The following is a 24,177-nucleotide window of genomic DNA, read 5'->3' as shown; positions in this document are numbered from 1 at the left end:
AAATAATGAAAATACCTAAGAAGAAATAAGATTTCTATAGTCATAGATAGTATGACTAAGTAAAAAAAAATATTAAAGAGAAATCTAACTTTTTTAACCTAAGGCGTGAGAAATAAAATATCCTAACCCGAAAAAAATACAGTGGATCGTTTGCCAATGAATAGATTACATACCAGCTAATGCTGTTCTCATTCTTACTTTAATTACCCCAACGGAATCACGGAATCACAGAATCTTCAGAGTTGGAAGGGACCTCTAGAGATCATCTAGTCCAGCTCCCCTGCTAGAGCAGGATTGCCTAAAGCACATAACAGTTTTATCTTTTGTAGCCCCTCCAATTTGTAAATTTTAAGCATTTCTCAGGAAGCCTGTTAGAGATGGGATGCAGAATGCCATCACTCCGAGAGTTTCACTCTTGCAGCAAACTGCAGGTTGGCGAAACTCTGCACATCTTAAATCAGAGTGGGAAACTCACAAGCCCTGGGACTGAATATGGCCTGCAACGTTACTGCATGTCACTTGGGATCATATCATTTTTTCCTTCTACGTTACTTCTGGCTAACTCTCCGCTAGCCCTTAATTTATGGCCTACCAGCGTGTCTGAAAGAGCTATTTGGCCCTCAGTAAGGGAGAAGATATTCCAGGTTTAATCGAGCACATAAAATTCTACTTTGTGCCCTCTTGAGTCTTCCATGGAAACTGTGGCTCACTGAGGTGGACAGTAACTGTTAGGAGTGTACTTACTGCATTGAAGTTGGGGAAGAGATTGACTGCTGCAGCAGTGTCCAGAGGAAACGGAAGAAATGGTTTAATATCCAGCGACGGTTGCAATGGTGGAGCAGGAGGACGCACTAGGGCTGGAAGAGCAGGGCTCTGGCATGTACCACCTAGGTGTAGAAAGAGACAGGAGGTGTTCAGCAAATACTATGATTAGGAAGAGAAAAAAAGCCAACGCAAAAAAGCAACAATAAAAAGCCAATATTGGATTAAACAAATAAATTTTTATTTGTCCACTAATTACTGCATTACTGAAAAACAGCACAGCTGACTCAGTGACTGTTGGTTATAATCCTTTGCCAGTAATTGCTTGAGGTATCAATCTATCGTTGTTTAAAATCAGCTGATAAACCATATCTCCCCCTGGATTATCTTCAGCATATGTCTGACTTCCCTTTAGAACTTCAGCTAGTCTCATTCTGCTATAATTTCAGTGTTTCTTCCCAGCCCTATTGCTCAGCCCTTCTAAGGCAAACTGCTCAAGAATGAAAAGAAAAACAACAACTCACTGTTCAGCTCAGCAAAAGTCATGCCATTTGTAGGCTTTTGATTTTTTAATTAAATGCTCACTCATGCAGTTTACAGCTTCAGCATCAACCTAAACCTCACAAACACAACATACCTTGCTGCCTCAACAGTTGATCAAAACAAACCTAAATTAAGAACAATTTCAGCTGCCACCAAAACTCCGTTTGTGGGAAGGTACCGACAAACGGTTTCTGCTCTTGCGAAGGGTGGAGCTGATTCAGACTTTGTATAGCAGAACGCTCCTCCCAGCTAACGCTACCAACCACCAGCTCTGTGGGAACATAATGCAAATGAAGAAATCCCCTTGCATACCAATAAGCCGCTACCTGTTTGCAGCAGACCCTGTTCTACTTATTTGTTTGCCCCTTGCCGCAGCCAGCTAAAAGCTGGAAGGATCCAAGCCCATCCTCTGCTTCCAATGTCTCCCACGTTTTGGTTGCACTCCAAAACATCAATTCCCTGTTAATTAAAGACTATTTGGATCCTAGGAAACTGTTAAAATATGCCAGTGTTCTTCTAATCTGAGAGGCAGGCAACAGACTGTAAAAACCTGCTGGTAAGAGTCCAAGAAACATTTAAAAAAAAGAAACGTTAAGGGGAGTTTTACCCCACTCATTGAAGAGAGACACAGGCAGACAGACCAACAGAGGAAGAGATCGGAAATCTGTTTCTTTTTTTCCTCTTATACATACAGACACTTCATTAGACAAGCTGCATACATTCTTTAAGAAGCCAAATATAAAATAGTCAGAATGATATATAGAATCTCTCCGTATTTGGCCAGCAAATCTGCTAACAAGGTTTGCAATTTAATGCATCTAATTGAGGGCTAACAGCACAGGATTTAATTAACCAGTTGCAGCAGATCATCCACAGTTCTGCTTCTAGGTATAAAATCAGCTGGAGCCAAATTTTCAAAGACAGTATTTTTTGCCAACTTTCAGTTCCTCTGTGCAGCATTTCATTAAGAATCATTGAAAGGAAAACATTACCCACTAGCAAACTAAAGGTATTGGATTAGGGTTCGCTCCAAACTCGTGCTAGTTTTTTGCCCCAGAGTAACTGACATTTTTGGAGTCATTTCTACATTTACTTTAATGTAAGAGTGTACCAAATGCAGCAGCTAAGGATATGCCAACAGAAAAGCAAAGGGCAAGCAGCTCTGCTTTTCATAGCTCACCAGCATAGAATCATCAAGTATTTTGTGATTGCCTTTGGTTTGGCAATTGCTGCATTCCCATGGAATTATTACAGAAACAGTGTAAAACTAAATTTAACAGGTCAGGATGACAATAAGGTAGTGTCAAACAGGCCAGTGTTACCCCCTCTGAAAAGGAAAGGCCCATAAAGATATTATCTTTAGATGCTGGAAATACTTATTTTTTCTCATGTAAAGCTTTTACAGATCATGAAGGGAAGAAGTCACATACAAATCAAAGCATTACTAAGACATCTCCAGGTTGTGTCTGAGATTGTACAGAATCACACAGAAATGCCAAGGTGAGCATTTGCCTGACAATAGCAAAGAAACTGAAGCTGATTAAACACCCTCCAACTCACAGATGCAAAAGCAAACTGGATTGAGAAATATCAGCTATGCTTGGGGATCCAGCTCGTCGAGCGTATTGTCTCAGTGCTATGGAGAAGAGCCTCGCAGGTTCGAATTACCTGAAGCAACAGCGTTGCTATCCCATGCTCTTCTACGATACCATGCCATGAAGGATGAAATAGTTCTTTCTGTGATCCTTCCCTGTGGCATGACTAGGCACTCACCCACCTGCCGCTGCCAGCCAGTGCTGCACAAAGTCATCTGGGGACGGGAACACACTTTAAAAGGAAAAATTCAGCCAGCTCTGCAGGACCTTGGCTGGGACTCAGAGCCTCTGGAACAGAGTTTAAAATCTACCACAGTCCTGGCTGCAGTGGCACAGAAAATGAGTATGTTCAGGAGCACAGCTGCTCTCTGTTTTTACAATACTGTCAGACATGTCCCTTAACGACGGAGCATGTGATAGGTATCGTGAAATCTGAGCTTTTGCTTGAAAGAAATTCTCTAATGTTCATGGCTGCAAAAATGAGCTTCTCTTTCCATTTAGCATGGGCAGAGTTGTACTCTAGAACCAGCAACAGAAAACCCGAAGCAATGGCAACCATTTTCGTGACTCAGCTTAACTGAAAAACTTTTGGACAACATTTGGGAATGTCAGCTTTACCATCTAATTCATTAGCAGAGGGACGGAGAGGGGTAGAAGGCCACTGGGAAGAGTTCTTGAAGAGCACGTGTAGAGAAATTCTTATTGTAAAGAAGGCAGCATCAAGGGCAGAAATGATGACAGTAGGAAAACATAAGAACCTAGGGAAAACATGAGAACCTAGAAAGCCAAACTGAAGGGAGAGGAAGAGGAATGCGCTAAAACTCATAAAGCAGAATTTACTTTGTAAATCAGTGGTGCTATGTGTGACAACACATTACTACAGCAAGACATAGGTGCTTTTCAGCTTTCAGTATGACTGAACACTGTGTCAAGGTGAGGAACCATAAAGATTGCTTATGACTGTTTTTGTGTTCTGTAGGATAAACTTGTACAGAAAGACCTCCATAACTTTCCCTGTGGAGATGCAACACTGTTGATCAACACACAACGAAGGCTCAATGTCAGCCTTTTTACAGACTTCCTACCAGCAAAGTTTGGAGTTGCACTTCGACGAATAAAGCTAGGATAACATCCCACACCACTGACAGGCTTTGTCCACAGCCTGCGCTTGATGCTCTGTATTATTACCTGAAGTTCACACAGACATCCTTGCCAAAAACTAGGTGCATGCCTGGCCTGACTTAAGAGGTATAACAGTCCCCCCCAAACATAGGGCAGGACGGGTCTAAAGTTACATTTTATGTGTAGCATAATTACAATCACAAATTACAATTTCTTAAAATAGGAGGGTACTAAAGTATTTACTAATTCCAGTGTTACAAGCTAGTGATGTTATAGTCTAACATCTTTCTAAAGAGGAAGAGTCTTTCCAGTCCATTCAGATCCTAAATGGGAGATGAATGTTCCAGACACTTAGGAAATTCCTGTCACTGCTTTTACCTTAATTTTCTTTGTAGGAAGCACAGGAATAATACAACCTAGAAGCGTAATTAGCTCAGCATTTTAACCAAGATTGAAGTAATCATTTGTTCCTTCAATTTTCAGGCAATTTAAAACACGGGCAAGATAATCTCTTGGCCAGAGGCACTGGCAATACATCCAAGGAAATCGTGAGCAAACAAGTTGGAAGAAAAGCTTGCTCCAAACCTATGCCCCTTGCTATATCTCATTGAGACAGTTTTTGAGGACTTCCCCCAGTCTCAGTCAAACTGTGGATTTTTACACATGGATGCACTTTTATGCCTCCGGTCGCATCTAGACATTTTGCGCTACCACTAGGTAATGTGTTTTGCAATAACTTTTAAGTGCAGTCTAGCACGCAATACAGAATTATGCTCTGAGCGCACACAGCCTATGCCGTGCAGAGCTGAGTGTGCAACGTGAGGTTCACGCCGTTTGTGGCATAGCCTACGCAAGCGGTTCTCCTTCAGAAACCACTGGCGATATGATCTTCACCAGTGCAACTTCTTTCTTGCCTCTACTCAGAACCAAGGGAAGAGAACAGAAACATTCAGATGAAGAGACAATTCCTACAGATTCACCCTCAAACTGTCCATTCCATTCCATAAGGCCCTTTCACATTTCATTTGAGTTGGAATGTGAATAAATACTGGGGGGTTTTCCCCCAGTTTTGATTTTAGACACCATGTTTCACTATGGAATTGAACATAGATTTTTAAAATGATAAGTCTTTCCAAAAAGAAGAAACCAGATTTCTTTAAAAATGATGAAGTTTTGACCTTATCTTAAAAGGCATTTTTGACACAATTCTTTACAAAAAATTAACAGCTTTGGAGTAAATTTTTGCTTTCAATGAAAAAGCATTTTGTGATAAGAAATTTTCCCATGAGAATTTTTGTGCCCAGTTCACCTGAAATATCCCTCAGATCAGTGTTAGGTAAAGAGTATAAACTGCTGTAAATACTGCCCCTAAACTCTGGATTAAGAGAAGCACAAAGACTGAATATGCATGAAGGAAACAAAAGAAAATAGAGTAAACAGACAGGATAGAGCAAGTTTTTTTAATATATCGAATAATAAATAGTTTCTGGAGGAGGTCAAGATCCCTGTCCCTCAAGTCCCCTAACATATACAGCTGAACAATTTGGCAACTGCATATTGCTATATTTTATGACTTGGCTACAAGAAAGATATGCTACATCTTCCCCTGCATAGCTTTTCCTCATGCACACACTCATTCCCAATTGTTTAAACTCAACTGCAGGTTTAGTTTCCAGAAAAAGAATCACAAGATCTATTATCAAACAGCCTCTCCTAAGGAAACATTCAGCCTAAATTTTGCAGACACAAATAACGCAGATAATTTTTTTCCAATGCATTTGGAACTTGTAACTGGGCAGGAACTCTAAACTAATACCCCATTAATCTAAATCTTTTGCAGCTCTTCCATCACTAACTATTACTGCCATAAACACCGATTAAAAAAGCAAATCTCTGCAGAATTCTATTTTCATTCCTTCATTACTTTGCAATTCTTTCCTTCTGGCCATGTGTACAGCCATTCTCAATACATCAGAGACACCCTAAACTAATGTTCAATTTCCCTTCTGTCCTGGAGTCTGAGTTTGTTTTCAGTATCATAATTTGGTTTCTCCAAGATATGGATATTCCCAAGTTTTCCACCCCACGTCACGCCTCTCCCACTATTTCCATGATAGCTTATTTGAGTCAAAACAATACACACATTGTGCCTTGGCAGAAGCTCAGAGAACCTTTCAGCTGGTAACTTCAAAAAGTATCTTTAATATTTTTTTTTATATAGGATCCTAATATCTGGCAGTTCACACACAGTAAGCATTACAAATATAACTTAGAGAGCCTGAGCCAAATGAGGATTTATTTTTTTTTCCTAGAAAAATTTCAAGAAAACTAGCTCAGGATATTTTAAAGTATAAAAGTGAAGAGACATGTGGGGAGCTCATGCTCTATCTTATAAATGCTAAGAAACTTACATTTGGATAACTCCGTATCAGCTCGAACTTTTAATTCATTATGAATTTAGTTGGCCAATGGGCCAAAGAAAAGTTATATTTGAAAGGATTTTCTTCAACAAGACAATAAAGACATAAGCAATTAAGAACAGTAGGCTAGCCATGAGCAATAATGAACTTCCTTTATCGAAAATATTAGACATCATATTTAGGTCTTCCGTGAATCTGATAAAATGGGAAATCTAAAGACATCCAAAGACAAAAGAATAACCTTCTCATGGATATAACATAGACAAAGCGACATGAATTTTAGATCTGGCATTTAGGAATTAGCTTAACACAATTTGTCAAGACCTATGGTCACCAGGGTACTCCCTTTTATCACTGTATGACAGTCTTCATTTTTGCAAAAGATGCGTTTCTTAAAAACTACTGGATTGTCACTTTAAAGGTAAGTTCAGTTCCATAATAAGCACTACCAGTGATCTAACCTGACAGGGCAAAATAGGCTTCACCTAATCACCAAACTACTTATTAGTAGCTATTATAGTACCCAAGTGACTAAAACATGAGCTCAGCATACAGAAAGTTAGCTAACATGCAACCTGTGCCTTTTCTGTGCACAAACACATACACTTTTTAATTTTAAATATTTAATTTTAATAGGCTACATTTATCCCCATAATATTCTACATGGGCTGAAAGGAGGCTATGTGTGAACAAATGATGCCCGCTGAGAATTTATTGCTCAGAAACTCTATGTTCTGACCATTTATAGTGTTTGAACTCAGCTCCTCGTAAGGGTTTTTTTTTTTATTGTTGTTGGTTTTTTGTGTGTGTTTTGGCGTTTTTTTAGGGTTTTTTTTTTAGGAGGGAAAATGAGGATCTTAAAACAAAGTGGTTTTGACTCCTGCATTGTTCACAGACTTTTTTTTTGGAGAATGCTTTCATTATATAATAAACTCAAAAATATTTAAAAAATGAGGATACCTACATTTAAACATTATATTGTTTCATGTAATCTTAGTTTCAAAAAAAAAAAAAAAGAAAGGAAAAAACCCAACTGTATTAAGTATTTGACACTCACTAGAAAAGAAGAACCCTCAAAACGGGGCTCCAACTACACTGGCCTTGATCCTGCTGACTCTCCTGAGACAAGTTGAGGATCAAGGCCACTTTGTGGCAATACAAGCTTTCCTTTCATAGGTTTTGCTGTTAGTAACGCTAACAGTGGCTAGTCACTTTGAAGAGGATGAATGCAACACTGTCTCAGCTGTGGAGATCTGCAAGTAATTGATTTTTCAGTTCACTGGCCAAACCAAAAAATAAAGACAATTAGGGGAAAAAATAAAATCATTGTGTCAGCTGAAACATTTCTGTCACCTAAAACAAAATTCTATAGTTTGTACTTGGATACTTAACCATTTTTATTATTTAAAGACCGGCAAATTTCAAACATCCAAACCCAAACAATTCAAAACTACTCATTTTAAAAAGATTTTCAAATATTTTCTAAACTCTCTCCCTCTTTTCCTCCCTTCCTTTTTATAAAAAAAGCAAAACTCTTCCAGTTTGGCACAAATCAGTACCCACTATTTATTTATAGAGTGCATTTTTCAGCACATACAGTATTCACCTGGAAAGTTTGAATCAGCTCTGGTCACTTACTGCTATTCAAAGTATTATTTTGTCTAGAGATAATATTTATCCTGTGATTCCTGCAAAGTGAGCTAGTTTAGAAAAATAATTCTTTTTATTAGTGTTATTAGTTTTAGAAGCCTGAGGCTATGCATCATACCATTTTAAAAAGTTTTTTCTTTCACACTTACTAGCATTTTGAAAAACCTAAAATCATATCTCCTGATCCAAGAATTTTGATTGAAAAATGTACCCCTCTGTGCACTTAAAGGAGTAAATTTCTCTTTTCATTGTGTAGAAAACACAATGAAACTTTTTTTTCCCCGTGAAACTACTATTATGATGCTGGACTAGTAAAATGCAGTGTCATATTTGCATGAATACTCTGGTGTCTGTTATCTCCTTTCATTATTGTCCCTTTAGTAAAGAAGCTTAGGTTCCTGCTCCCCTTTTGCAGCCTTATTCCTTCCTGTTCTTCTGCCATCATCCATCTGTACTAACAGACAGGTGGGCCCAGGTTACAGACAACAAAGTCCAGTCTGTCTGAATAGCATCAAAGTGCACAGCACTGTGTACACCTTACCCACCTCAGGTCAGAGCCTCCATGAACCCCACAAAGTATCACCCCTTTCCCCTCATATCTAGAATATGCTATTGCCCACAGAAAACACTTTGCCAATTACAATATTTTTTCTTATTAAATAAAATCTACTGAAAAACCACGATCTGAACTTCAGGACTTAACACTGCCTAGCAATGAATTCCACTAACTCGCTACGAGCAACATAGTCTATGGATTATAAATTGCACAAGGGCAGCAACGAAGCTTTTCATTTTAGCAACATGACCTACCTAATTGAGCTCTTCAGAATCCTTTGAGGTTTTATTCCAGTTGGTCAGACAAATTTGGATGATTTTTTTTCCCTATTGGAAGCTTTTGGATCACTGAAAGTTAAATTATCTAAAATGAATGTTCCACTTTCTGTAAAGTTCTGGCTGTTTCTAGTAGAAGGAAACAACAAGAAATTGTCCAAATTGGCCACTTTGCTTATTACCAGCTTCCCATACCAAGTACCAGCCACAACAGCTACCGGAGAATCAGAAAGCCCAAGACTGCCAGCATCATGGCTTTGGAGAAGACAAAGAAGAAAAATGCCCATGAACCTCAGCTCTCCTCCCTCTTGAGGAAGACGGAGCTTTTCATGTCTGTTTGCTTTACAAAACAAAATCAAGTGTTAAATACTCAGCAGCCTTATTTCTCTCCGTGCAATTCTGGTATTAATTCTCAAGACTATCCCCACTTTTCAGCTAGGAACCTAGAACGGATAGCATAAGGCACCTGCTCACAGATCACACAGGACTCTGTTGCAGGTCAAGGAATTGAGCCCTAGGTCCCTAAATTCAGTGCTCTGAGCACTGCAACATCCTTCCCTGGTTTTAGTCTAGGAGTTAACTGAATACACTTTCACCTGAGCCAACTGAATACACAACTTTCACTCAGACTTGAGTGATCTCACAATAGCAAAGACAATGTCAAAACCTGGTCTTCCTTCTCAGCCATAACTTCTAGAGGGAAGATGAGTGGACCAATGAGTCCACATCTGCACTAAGCATTCTCTTTACTTTTGTCAAACTACGTATTCCCAGCTCTGTTCTGCAGTTTCTCCCCCTACTGCTCATGTTTTATCCAACTTTTTGCTTTCTTTAGTAAGAAAGGGAATCCAAGGAAGTGAAAAGCCTGCCTTGCCTAGAGTGGGCTAGAAAGATATATAGACATTCCTACCGCCAAGCAGTAATGCCAGGCAACAAAAGTTTGTCTGGCTATCAAAGGAAAAACAGCTTTCCCTTTTCTTCTCGGGACCATAAGGTCTTCATCTTGGCTAGCTATTCCCACGTAAAGCAGCTACCCACAGTATGATTTGCAGCCTGCAGCAGAAAGATTTGCATTCAGACTCAAGATAAGGTGCATCTTGAGGTGCGTGGGAAGCATGGGGGTTTTCAGAGGAGCACTGCAATCCGATGAAGTTAGAGGAAGGACACAGTGGTACAAATGTGCGTTTCCCCAAAACTGCATCTACAGTGTTTCTCTACAGCTCTCAGCAGGTAAAGAAATTTTCTGACAGGTGCTAGACTGACTGCACCATTACTGACTAGTGCATCATGGATGTCTCCTAACCAGTGGGTCAGAGTATGTGGTTAGTGGCATCTACTAGAGAGCTACTAGACCTTACCAGATCTAACTAGGTACAGGCCCAGCAAAAATGACGTTACAAACTAAATGGATGTCAGTATTTAACGACAGGGAGTAAGTAACCTGCTGACGGGCACTAAGACTTACCCCAAAGGGTGCTCCCCTGGGGTCACAGTCTCCCAATAGATCCTAACCACAAAAACTGAAAGAACCCCCCCACCGTAAATAAATAAATAAAATAAAGCAAAAATACCAGCATCAGCCAAGTATTAAAAAAATCACATTAATTTTAAAGCTTTACACTTTTTGACGTTTAAAAAGATCTTTGACCTGGCATATTCTGCAGTTGGATTTTTCTGATGTTTTTATAAAGGTCATGTTTATGGTATAATGAGCACAGATTTCCAAGGGTTATTAATCAGAAGATCACTGTGTTGCAAACGGATTTTCAAAGAATTTTTTATTTTTATGATGAATATATTAGCAATTTTAAAAGTGCCATTTTTCAAAAGCATGCTTGGGAAAGAAAAAATGATTAACTTCTGATGTCTTTACTTTAAATGAAACAAGCATACAACTGAGACAAATATATAACTAATACCATGAAATGGACACACTCCACTAGTAAACTCTATGAGGATAGTGCTGTGCAGCAATGCCTCTTCCATTTAGCAGTGGGAAAGCTCGACTTCAGCAAGTTTTATTAATAATTCACTGGAAATAGTTTTTACACATTTTTAACTGCATAGTGCAAGAGTAAGTGGAACTTAATGCCAACAGTTATTGCATGTTTCCAGAGCATCACGTCGCTCTTCTGCTAGCTGTCAAATCTCTCCTGTTTTACTGAATAACAGGTAGGTCGACTTGGGAAGTGACTGAGTTAGGAGAAGGATGGCAGAATTGAAGTCAAAGGAGCAAAGTCTGCCCCGGTCAAAGCTAGCTCCAGAGAGAGAGAGAGAGGAAGGGAAGGATGGAGAGGGGTGCACAGAGAAAAGAGTGATGGAAAGTCTATGGTTATGTAGATCCATTTGGCTGTTGGTCTTACAGGTAGCACACGACAAAGCATGTGAAAATACCTCCGTGAATTTATGCCAGTTTTGCATGTACCAGGCCCAAGATTCCCCCCTGAATTAACCTTGCAGTTTTTGCAGACATAGGACCAGCTATATATACGTACATAACAAAAATGTATACTTACTGAAGTAAAACCACACTTTATTTTTATTTCCCCTGCATAAAGACACAAATGCTTACACAATACATCAGAAATTATTACAGTCTCAGAATTTTTGACTCACAAAACCCAACATGTATATTAAAAACTATTACGTTTATGGTCTTTCATAGGTATGCAAAAGAGTAAGTGGTATCATTTCTTGCTGAACATTGAAAAAGTCAAGTGGAACCAAAGCACAGGGTTTACAAATGGATAGAGAGCACAGGCACAGCAGACCAAAGTGAGTTTTAAAGGACAGGCTTCTGGTTATAAAGAACTATTCAGTTCTTGGTAGCTTGAAAGATGCTTGTTAAGATAAATTATACATCATATCATCATTTTTCCTATGTGCATTCCTAAATTAAAAGTACTGCAAGTTATTTGACTCAGGAACTTTTCCCACCAATGAAATATCTGATTTCCCACTCTCAATGAAAAATCTGAAGTTCTTAAAGAAAATTAAAGCAAACCAGCAAATATCAATACATTTCATACTATTATTTCACAGGATGTAAAACCAGAAAAAAACTATTAGATCACGTGGACTGATTGTCTCTCAGCCCCAACACATTACTTTTCATAAAACTTCTACTATACTTTAATGAAACTAAACCAGTTCAGCCCTCAGGGGACAGAGCTGCTTGTGCAAAAAAAACAAGAGCCTGAAGCTCTGTCTGTGACCAAGACTTTCTGGAAAAAGAAGCTGACGAGAAATTGAAGTTATCTTAGCAGGCAACCCATGCTTTGTATTGAGAAGCAAAGAAAAAACAGATAGTTCTTGGCAGTCTGCTGTCCCCACAGAGACAGGCGAAGAGAGTGAAAAAACGTTTCATTAACTCTTAAGTTTGAGCTTTAGTGGAACAAAATTCTATGCCACCTCAAAGCACACATGCACTATGTCCAGCAATGATTAGTCTCTGTATTTTCATCAGCAGGGCAAAGGAAAAGGAGAGGAGGAGAGGAGAGGGGAGGGGAGGGGAGGAGAAGGAGGAGAAGGAGGAGAAGGAGAAGGAGAAGGAGAAGGAGAAGGAGAAGGAGAAAGAAGGAGAAGGAGAAGGAGAAGGAGAAGGAGAAGGAGAAGGAGAAGGAGAAGGAGAAGGAGAAGGAGAAGGAGGAGAGGAGGCATTGCACTCTGGGGAGAGAAAAATCTTTCTATCTCCTGTTAAGTACCACCTGATACTTGAAGATTAGATTAGAGCCATTCCCTTCACATTAAGCAGTTGAGGTCATCTTATATCACACTGTCTTACGGAGATGTGAAATTAGATGTTGCTTTGCTGCCCCATTGCCCAAAATTGAAGGTTAACTACAGTGACTGCAATATAGCAAGTTGGGCACGTGCGTAAGACAAAAGCACGCACACTAACAAGATAGCTGCCTTCCAGCATGAAGAGATGAGTCATTTGATTCACCAGAAATAGCAGATCATCACCAAATTTCTTAGAACTTTTGCTTTGCTGTACCAATCAACACATTGGCCATTCTTCATTTGTCTGACAAAGACTGGGGATGCAAATGATTAGCAGGCTCTGGTCTGCAGTAGAGCGTTTGGAGTTCAGCAAGGGGTCAACCATGAAAGGAGAGCAGGTGCTGATAAAGCATAAAACCTTCAAGACGATGTTAAGGGCAAGGAGTTTGCATCCGCTTTGGGAGGGGGGAAAGTGGAGACAAAAGAAAGGGAAGCAAAGGGGAAGTAAGAAGGCAACAGGCAGAACAAGAATGGAAATAGAAGAATGGGATGTTAGAAATCAATGTGAGAAATTTGAACCTTGGCCAGAATCAATTAAACAGATGTTTTATGGAAATTCTATATAAAGACACAGATTTAGTTTTAATAAAGTTTAAATAGGACATGTTATAACACAGTAAAAAAAATAATAATTGTGTAACTGTATTGTATCTAGAAAATACTAACATCATTGCCAAAAACTATTTATTGCAATCGCATACTGCTTTCGCGCAATTCAAATGATTATTTTTTTTTCTTTTTAAACAGAGATAAATATGTGCCATATAATATGCTGGAAAACAGTTTCTAGGTTTTAAATCACAGTATAGCCTGACGAATAAATGTTTTTATATCTTTCCAAAAACTGTGGGATTGTGCTTCCATAGCCATAGTTCCAATCAAGAAAATAGCAACTCCACAAACTAGTAAGTCTTTATATTCAAAAAAGTGTAAGCAAAAATAAACACCATGATGCAATATAACAGACAAAGAGATATAACAAAATTTTATTAGGACTAGTGAAGAAAACACTGGTTTTCCTATCAATGTAGAGTTCTGTAAGACCATCGGCCTACACATACTAATGCTGTGGACTTGGAGTTGAATCCAACTCCCAACAAATCAGAGCAGGGAAGACTATTAAAGATTCCAGTGAAAGGTGGTCCTGCGAATGTTTTATGGCACAATGAGCTCCTCCCAGTATCTATGGTGGCAGACTCAAGCGACAGAGCTCAGAGCCGTCAAATTCTGGTTCTTAGCAAGACTCCCCGAAAATCTGAGTAACACCGTACTGCCAAAACCAGTACAAATTCCAACGGCTCGACAGCTTGAAATAACAGAGTTTGACTCACTCTCTGAACATCTAAGTGCTCCGCTGCACAAGCAGGGTACCTTCTTTCTCACTAACAGATCCCAGCCATGACCCTTCTGCAGAAGAGGAAACCACGACAAATCAGACTATCCTGAATTCACTTTTATAAAGCTGTCTCTTCATTCTCTGTCACAGGTGACCAGTTTGAAACCATGTTTTATGCCAGCAAGAAATAAGAATCCCATCTCCCTTGAATCAGGCCCTGGTGTTGCACATGCCCCTGCCATCACAAAATTACAGATAACTAATCATAATTATTTTTCCACGGCATTTTGGTCGACGCTTTGCTTAAAGATGCTATTGCTTATGAATAGGAGAGGAGAGAAAACACTGTCAAATTTAATTTTTTTCTATGTTGCAAATTCTGTAAGAATTTATATTCTCTGCAGATCTGTATGTAAGCTACATTCTAACACCTACTTATTATGGAAGCAAATCCTTATAAAAGTTTCAAAAATTGAAAGAAATTAAGGTCTGTATTTTACTCAAAGGCCCATGCTGAAGCCTCTTCTGTAAGTCCCCAATGCCTCAGGGAAATGTCCTAACAGTTGGGCTGTTGAGTAACTGGGGATACTTGCACAATAATCTCTTTTTGGAGCGGTTTAGATTTGTGTAAATGTGTATTCACTTCACGAAGGAATTTAGCTTGGGTTTCCAGCAGCCCACAAAAATGTCTTGACCACAGGGCTAGTGTCTTTCTGGGAAAGTGAACACATTCTTTTTCAGTGGAGAAGTTCTAACAAAATGGCTATTTATAAAGAAGGGCTATGGAAACTTCAATTTTGGCAAGCATACACCTGATGAAGCTGATTTAGGCACATGCTTTGAGAGCTGGAATACGTGGCAGTTAGTAGGTTGACTGTCCTTTTCCTGACACTTGTGAAAATGCTGGCAGGTCAACTTTTTATATCTCTACGTAAAACATACCTATAATTTAAAAAAAAGTTTTTCAAGCAAGGAAAATTATCTCCTGTCATTCTCTATAGGTGGGGGGAAAGCACCATTGCTTTTGCAGACAAGACACAAAGGACAAAAGAAATTTTTGTCCTATTTTCCAGAAACACAGACATGTCAGGTGCAATTTATCTAATCCATGACATGTTGGATGCTCCAGGCTGCATCCACAGAAATAGATAAAGGCATGTCCTCCACAGATTTAATGAATGGGAATCCCTGCCCCTGGCCAATATAAATTGTGCTTGTTGTTGGGTAATTCTGTTGATTACAACCCAGTTACATTTACACATGTACACATAAGAGTTTTCAGTAAAGTAGCGTAACTGTTGCCCAAAAAATACAAACCTAACCCAACAATATGTTCATATTTCTCTAAGCTATATGAAATTAGTGATGATTTTTCAGCTTTTCTGTATCCTATCCAGATGTTCCTTTAGTGCCTTTTACTATCATGTGACATAAACTATTCCACGATATGTTATTATTCACTCCATTCAGAACTTTTTCCTCACCCAAAAAGCAAAGACATTTTTATTGGTTCTGACACAGATTTTTCCGTAAGGTTTCCTGAGTTGACCACACAGCTCGTAGCTGTAAACGAAAGGCTGCAGGACTGTATCTTCTGTATCTTTGGTTACCATTTTATACAGGTAAATTTCTAAAAGAAAAAAAAAAGAAAGAAAAAAGAAAAAAAAAGGACAAAGGAAGAAAAAAAGAAAAAAAAAAGAAAAAAAAGGGCAGTGCTATAAAAAGTGGCAAGGAATGGTCTGCATACCAATGTGCAAATTTCACCGCTGGTTGGGATGGCAAGGATGGTGGAAGGGACAAATACTACTCATCTGCACTTTGTACATAGGTCAGGAATAGCCTGAAACATTCTCTAAAGAAAAAGGAATATGATAAGAGCTCAAGTAATAATACCTTTCCTGGCCTGCTCTTCAGTCAGCTTAGTTATGTTCTGGTCCTCTATCGAGGCATCTTAAAACGTTATAGTCCCTGTCCCAGGAACTAAACATAAAAGAGAGATATAAAACATTTAAATAACTTTTTAGGGAGCCCCCTTCTTCCTTATGCAATCACTCTGCTCAGAATATTTCCTTATAACCCTACATGGCTATTAAAATTTCATTTTGTGTGCATCGCAAACTCAGGTTAGACATTCACCAATTTTGCCTTCACAGATACTCATGGTCTAGAATTCAGCATTTCTCGAACTAACTGGAAATATATCTAGAAGCAAGGCTAGGATAAAAACAACCCACCTCAAACAATTCAGTTCGTTCCATTCAAAGCCTATCTTTCATCTACCTCATTACTAAGGCACTGGAAAAAAATCAAGCCTTGGGCACAACATCCTAAAACTGTCACTCCACAGGAAAAAAAAAAAAGTCTCAGTTGATATGTTCTATTTTATTTTTAAGCGTCTCTCTGCTAGAAAGACAAAACAAAACAGAAGAACTAACTTGCTTTGGTTCTGCTGCGTAATACAGTTATTTGAGAGATACTAAAGCAAATGTGGTTTTTGAAAGGCATTGCTAGTAGGCCTCATAAGCACGATACAATAGAATACAGTACCAAGAGGGGAAGAATTCCTATGCAGACTTTTCTGATAATCCATGTAGATCAGAAGGATCAGAATCATGCAGCTTCATAACATTAAGTCTAGCTATTATAATTCCAGATGTTATTGAGCATGTTATACGAGAAAGTATTTTCTATGATCCTTTTAAGTCATTGCATTGCTTTCCTTTGACTATTTGGAGTGAAGTTAAAATCATCATTTGACTTCTTTGCATCACATAATTCTACATACTCCTAATATTTTTATTACTTTTTCACATTAAAACAGAAAAGTAATCCACTCAATTTAGGCAACAGACATTTATTTTAATTGAATTGTATATCAAATACTTCAAGTGATTTCTCAATGTTTTTATTACCGGAGACAAGCAAGTCACCCCCCTCCAAACCCTACCATCTTTGAATTTTAATAAATTTGCTACATTAATCTGATCAGAAGAACGTTACAATATCTGGGATGCTAAGAGGGCAGCACAAGTGCAAAGAGCCTTCAATGGAACCACGCGTTGACAAGTTGGATCCCTCCCCACATCCTCCCACTCTACCGCTAAGGACTGGAAGGAGCCTCGCGTACTCTAATTATCTTCGCTTTCCATAAGAAGTAATCTTACAATACATTTCCAAGAAAATTAAATTATATTAAACCAGTGAAGTGAGCCAACCAATTGTCAGATTGCTATAGAAATGCAAGGATTTGCTAAGCCACAGACAAACCTCGGTCCTACAAATACTTCTGCATATATTTAACTGTTCCAATCCCTTCCATCAGTGGAATGACATCAGAAAAGTTAATTCTTTTTTAATTCATGCATGCAGAAGTAGGGTCTATCTCTTATTTGCATGGCTCCATCCAACTAAACACTCAAAATGTTCCATAACAATGAGTTTTAAACAAAGAGAATTGCTATTCTACTAAAAAAGAATTAAAATTTTATCAAGGGTGCTCAATTTGAAGGATGAATCAAAACCCCGAATACTTGACCCGCATCACCATATACAGGAGACAATTTGTTTGCATAATCCAGAATTTGGCACCACTTTATTTAAAAACAAAACAAACTCACAAAACACAAAGAGGCACCACATAAGAAGAGAAATGCATCATGAAACTGTAAAAATAAGATGAAGGTACTCTAAGCCTATTGCTACGGACACACTGAGACTTCCATCTTTTCTTTCTAACATTGCATCTTTAAAAAAGAATAGGATTATTCCAGAGACAAGAACAAACTTCTTGGATCCAGAAATAGCATTTAAAAAAAAACAACATATAAGCTTACTGAAAAAGACAGTGTGTTGAGAAAAAGAGGCTTATCTCTCCCATAGCATAATTCTAGTGACTTAAGGAGAGTTACATTGGGCATTAGTTTGAGCTGTAATACTAAAGGACAACTATTGCAGTGCACTGAATCTGTTTAATTAGAGGCACCAATTCAAGCAATGAGGCAATTTTGCATGCAAGCCTCTCAAAAAACCTGAAACCAAACACAGATTGCCTGTTCAAGGGTTGCATTCCAAAGCCTACGCTTAAGCCAATTTTACAGATCTGGAGTTGCAACTAAACATAAATCACCTGATTCACAGCAGAGCGTTTTGTGTGTGTTAACCTGAAACGCTGAGAAAATTTCAGCAGATGCGGGCCAAGCCATGACAAAGTTTAAGCTAAGATCTGCACACCCTTCTTCAGCCCCAAACCACCGATGCTGGCACAGTTCTTGTGTCTAAGTATCTGCATTAGCCTGGGACCTCACACTTTCTGCTCTTCTAACTCAGACACTGGCTATCTCTAGCTTCACGGATCTGCTGCCTTCATTTACACATTACAGAAAGATGTGATTTAGCATCTGAGAAAAGACTCTGCAAACCTGTATTGCTGGCTATTCTGTTTCACTTGGACTTGGGGAGAATATGTGGTAATCTTGTCCGGATAAAGATAGAATTTAAATGGGGAGTGTTAGGATTTCTTTATTACACTCTTCAGACAGCTAAATTATACTTAAAATGGGTTAAGAAGACCTAGAGCACACACAGCTGTTTGGTGTTGCTATGTAGATTCTGTTGCTACCACATGTGAAAAAAAAATCCAGATTTTATTTCTCATTTAACCTACCATTTAAGTTCACAGAAAGCATCAAATGACTCAGGTGTTCAGCTACATGAGCATTTGCAGTTCCAAAAGTGGTAAAAGTAAAATGGATCTCTGTGTCCGAGGTCAAGCGTATTAACAGAACTGTTACGAAGTGCTTAAAGTTGCATGTAGAATAACATTGCGGCAGGGACGCAAAAGTAAGTAATGCAGAGTTCACATTCAAGTTGCCCCACTGTGAACTCTTTGACACTGATTTTTCTAGAGCATTACCGATGCCAAGTCCGGCCATGCTACTAAATTGATAGACTCAGACTACCTAGACTGGTGGGGACCCCAGAACAGCCAAAAAGAGACTGAGAAAATCACTATAATTCATTGTCTGATGGCTTGAAGAGAACAGGCCACTTGCTCTTGCAAGTAAAAGCTGAGAACTTGACTCCCACCAGAACATCTCTTTCTTGCATCAATAAGACCCTTCAGTGTTGCCCTATAACTTTCTCTGCAGAGGTAAGCAAGTTGGTTTTAGCCCAATTATCTTTTTTTGTTAAACAAGCCCAAAATGCTACTACTGGAAAGCCCCTTGATGTTAAGTTTGCCAACTCACATGATTTCAGGATTCTTCCTTGTCACTGAAAGCTAAGAAAAAGTGGCATGAGGTAATTCTTAGAAGGCTACTGCACCCTGAAAAAAACATGTAAGGCAGTGGATGCACATACACACCTGAGGGGACTAGAAACCTTTTAAATTTTTTTTCCATGGAAATCTATTTTTGAGAATATTTTCTTAAGTTACTGATCGTACTTTAACCGCGTGGGCAATGACCGCTTATTAGACATGATTTAGTACAAGTTTTTATCTCTTTTCCCTTAAAATTCACTATAAATTTCAAATTCACTACTTATTATAACAGTATAATGTTATTTGGCCTTTCCAAAATGACACATTCAAAAGTCAAACTGACATTCTAATTACAAATTAAAGTTTCCTTGTCACTAGAAATTCTTACCCATATACAATTTGAATACACGTCCGTTCAGCAGCTCCAGGCACACAACTGAAAATGTTAAAATCTTGGAGCCTAGAAATGAGTTTCTCCCACACGCAGCTTTTTCTGGCTGAGCTACAAACCCACAGAAATGATAGCTTGGTATGATTTGTGGTCAGAAACTTCAACAGAGCTGTATGAGATGATGCTCTAAGAAAAACGTTAAGCCTCCTCTGCTTGGAGGGTGGGGGAGAATGAACCTCAGCTTTTCCTTGCTGCTGCTGTTCTGCTTAACTGGTGTAGAGTCTGTTAACTGGAGAAGAATCACCATAAACTACTAAACTATGCATTGAATTGTCCTCATCTCTTTAATGATATTGCCAATAATGTACCTTAATGAGACAAAAAAAAGCATCCTAGTTCAACAAATCACTGGAGAGGTTGCCCCCTTGAAAGTGAACAGAATTTAAATAGAACTACTGTGAATTAAGAACCTGTACGTAACCAGGGAAGCTTGCAAGGCCCCAACTTATCCACATAGAGGAACTCCTTGCAAATGTAAACCTAAAAAGGACAGTTATGGTAGCTTTGGTTTTTTGGTGGGTTTTTGGGGGGTTTGTAGGGTTTATTTGTTTGTTTTGGTTTGTTTCTCTTTAAACAAGAATAGGAATCAATATGGACTTAGAGACGTACAGAACTAAATAGTTCAGTTTACTTTAGAATTTCATATTATTATTATTGGCATTGTTGACTTGGTAACAGAAATTAATAAAAGCAATAACGACCGTATTTTGTTTGCAACTGAGAGCTGCTTGCTAGCTTCCGGAAAAGGGGTTGATGCTTTAAAATCACTTCCTAAAAAAACACAAAAAAAATCAGCATAGCTTTCATTACCTGTTAATCCCTGAGCCTTTCTATGGAAACCATCAAAGCTCAGGTGGACAAGGGAACCAATGGAGCCTTCCCTCACAGGTGTGCAGAGCTCCTCTAGCATGGGGAGACCTGCAGCAGCACATTCCCTCCTGCAGGTGCATCTTGCTGTAAGTGGAGCTCGCTGTGCAAGGCCAATGCAATTCAAGTTATCCGACTACCCAAGCTCATGTTTCCATCGCATTCAGTGCTTCATCCAGTGAAGAGACGGGAAACAACTCTTTGAGCAAGAGCTGCAACCCAAATGGATAAATGCTCCCTCCTGTAATTCCAGGCTGGTGGCAGATGAGGAAGAAACACATGGCGACCATGCGGCTGGGCATGACAGCATCCTCCACCACCAGTCTGGGCTGCCCAAGTGGCTGTCAAAGCTTGACTACACTGCTGATGATCAATTTAAGATTTTAAAGAGCATTTAATTCACATTTGAAATTATTGGAGATATTAAACACAACTGTTAACAAATTTTTGACAGTTACCTTAATTAGACTATGTCTGATTTAATATTTCCAGCACAGTTGAAACTCTTACTTTACTGGGGGCCATGGAAGCTTCTCAGCATGTTAGGTCTGGTAAATGAAATCGAGTTCAAGCAAATTTATTAACACAGTCCAACACTTTCCACAGTTCATTACAAATAATAATTACTTTCTGAAAACTTCCTCCTTCACTATGAAGGACAGATCTGACTCAGTAAAAAACAACACCAGTGAGGAAAGCTCAATTTTTGCTGAAAGATTCTTGAACATGCACGAGCTTTTTTGTGTACCTGCCAGCAGTTGCCACACATACGTTATAGCAACAAGTTTCAAAAACTGCCTGACTTCTTTCAGACAAACCGTCAATATTACCTCAACCAATATGCTATGAAATCACATCCCTACATTATTTACTAGAACTGAAGTTGGCTACATAAATAGAAGAACCTGCAAAACTGGAGATCTGCCTGTCACAGGCACCTTGGAAAGTTTTCTTAAAAGATTAACTTATCTATTACTTTAAACATTCTCTAACAACATTAGCCACCTATTACTGTGAGCTTCCTAAAAAGGGCTAATAGTTTAGAATGAACATGTTTTCTTCTTATCTTTGAGATTCGGAGGATATTAGCTCAACTGGGGTCTTTCAAACAGATATTTGATATAAAACATTCATAATTAATTTGACTATATACTGAGGTCAGATGGCACTATTTCTGTTTCCAGGTGAATCTTAAGTGAGCTTTGCATTGCTGAAAATGTGCTGGCATAGCTTTTAACATAAAACCTGCTTTAATAAATTACAATAAAGCATCATGCAATTATTATTTTTGTGAATTTTCCCGTGATTAAATCTTCCTACTAGAAATGCACAACAAGGTTACACAAATCACATGAACATTGTTAGTATAAACTGAGGAACATTTTAATAGTATTAATTGATAATGTTCTTTCACTACTAAGTATCATCAAATACTGCCTACCTGAGATAGTTCTGTGTTGCTGCTTTTCCTCACTATATTGATATTTTTGGAAATATTTAACTTTAAAAAAAAAAAAAAACAGGCACAGGAGATTAAGCAATAAAAATAAATTAATATTCTACACATCTGTATTATCTTCCTAAAATCTGTAGAGTTGTCTGGATGTCCCTAGTGATGGGTAGCATCATCGTTCATTGCCTTCACAAGGTTAATTTCAGGCTATTTAAATAAATTTTCTTCCCTGCGTACTGATGATAGCACGTGATGACAAATTCGCTTCAAGTTAGTCACTAATGGCAAAACGGAGCAGTTCTGTTCGGTCAGCTTGGGGTGCTTGTGGAGGGTGGTGCTGCCGGTACCATTTTGCTGCGGCATCAGCACGCCACAGTGCTTTCCCTGCTCTCTGCCTGCCCTGCTATGCCAGCAGAGTTTATATATGTTTCATACATTCTAAGGCTTTCTAAAAATCACACTTTGATTGTATCTATATTGTTAGAGAGATTTCAAATGTTGCTTTGGGGTTTTTCTTTGATGTGTTTTCAGCCTTTTAGTATTTATTTATTATATTCAGTAAGTTCATTTATGCAAAGGAGCATATCTGTGTGGGCTATTTATGTGTAGCAACGTCCCTCTTTATGGCCACTGAATCTTTTTACCTTGAAAACCTGTGTGTTGGGAAGGTAATCTATTGCACGTACTGTTAAGAGCATGTAGAGCTAAATGAAGGACACTTGCCTCATTGTCCAGGTTTGAGGTAAAACAGAACCAGTTTTCTGATTTGTAATTCTACTTTTTAGCTGGGCCTCTTCTAACTGACTAAAGTCTGAAATTAACCGCATATTGGTCAGAAACTGTTCACTCTCAGAGTGAAAAGACCTGGTGATACCAAGGAATGGTACGCACAGAGGCTCTTGCTGATACTTATTGCTATAACAACCAAGGTCAGCTAACTTCGCTGTTTGCCCCATTAGAGGGTCGGAAGCGGAGAAGCGTAGAGGGGTCCCACCCGCAGGGAGGAGCGGACGGGACAGGTGACCCAAAACTGACCAACAGGGTATTCCATCCCAATGCATCACGCTCAGTATAAAAGCTGAGGGATCAAAGGGGCAAGGGGGGCTCTGGCTCGTTTTTTCTTCAACGGTCGACGTCTGAGGAGGACCCTGTCTGTTCGTCTGCCTTTGATCCCGATCTGAGCATTCCTGAGTCTAAGTTCTGGAATTCAGCTCCTGTCCGTCGCTGACTCCAGTCTGGGACCTTCCCTTTGTCTGCTGGTGACGCGATCGTCATCCTGGGAGCTGGATACAGTTTTGTATATATTGTATACTTTTTTCTTTAATTTTTATTATTCTATTATTATTTACTATGTTCTTATTTATTATTATTTTCATTAGTTTAGTTCTTTTTCTAAACTCATAAATCTCCTTATCTCTTCCTCTCCTCTCTGAGGAGAGAGGGGGGGAAGGGCCATCTGTCGTTCCGCTTGGCCAATCCGGCCAAAACCACGACACTCATATACATGGATCTGACCAATGCTTTCTATACGACATATCCAAAGAGATGTCAGACATCCAGCTGCTACTGAGCCCACAGGAACCCAAATGGTGGGCTGCTAATTAGCATTGGGTAGGTTTGTCAGCTGTAGCTATATAAGAAGATATCTAATGTTCTATAAAAATACTGCAAAGGATTAAGAAAGAAAAAAAAAAGGAAATAAAAAGCGAAAATCTCTGGGAATCTATAAATGTACTGAAAATTTTTACTTCAACCCAACTGAAAATAAAAAGTTAATTTAGAGCCTTTCTTAGTAAAGAATGAAAGAGGAGAGAAAAATCATACCGTGCGGACCAAGGCAATTTCCAGGCACTCAGTGCCACTAAGATTTGAGCCAACAGAAACTAAATGTGTTATTAGGAGGTTAGTGCAACTGCCCTAGCACTGCCTGTGGAGAGGAGGACTAAACCAGTTTTACAAGGTAGACAGACTGTGGTCAGGATTGGCGAGACAAGTGTTTGTAAATGATTACATCACGTCTTGAGCGCTAAAAGCACACAAGGATACCAGAAATAATGCACTACAATGGCTTTGCAGCACCCATATTCCCATGGCTGCCATGCCT

At 38.9% G+C, this 24,177-nt stretch overlaps 1 protein-coding gene across 3 annotated transcripts in view; it reads right to left on the bottom strand.

Moving 5' to 3' along the window:
• The window catches only part of ZNF385D (zinc finger protein 385D), a 443,449-nt gene that overhangs the window by 142,606 nt on the left and 276,666 nt on the right, over positions 1 to 24,177 (bottom strand). For all 3 annotated transcript variants that reach the window (XM_054189915.1, XM_054189916.1, XM_054189917.1), the window contains one exon: positions 745 to 887. In XM_054189915.1, the coding sequence (XP_054045890.1) occupies positions 745 to 887 (143 nt within the window). The remainder of the gene's footprint in view (positions 1 to 744; positions 888 to 24,177) is intronic.

Source organism: Rissa tridactyla, chromosome 2 (assembly GCF_028500815.1).
Source record: "Rissa tridactyla isolate bRisTri1 chromosome 2, bRisTri1.patW.cur.20221130, whole genome shotgun sequence".
Taxonomy (NCBI): domain Eukaryota; kingdom Metazoa; phylum Chordata; class Aves; order Charadriiformes; family Laridae; genus Rissa; species Rissa tridactyla.
The sequence above is the reverse complement of the archived record's forward strand: the minus strand, read 5'-3'. Positions and strand labels throughout refer to the sequence as shown.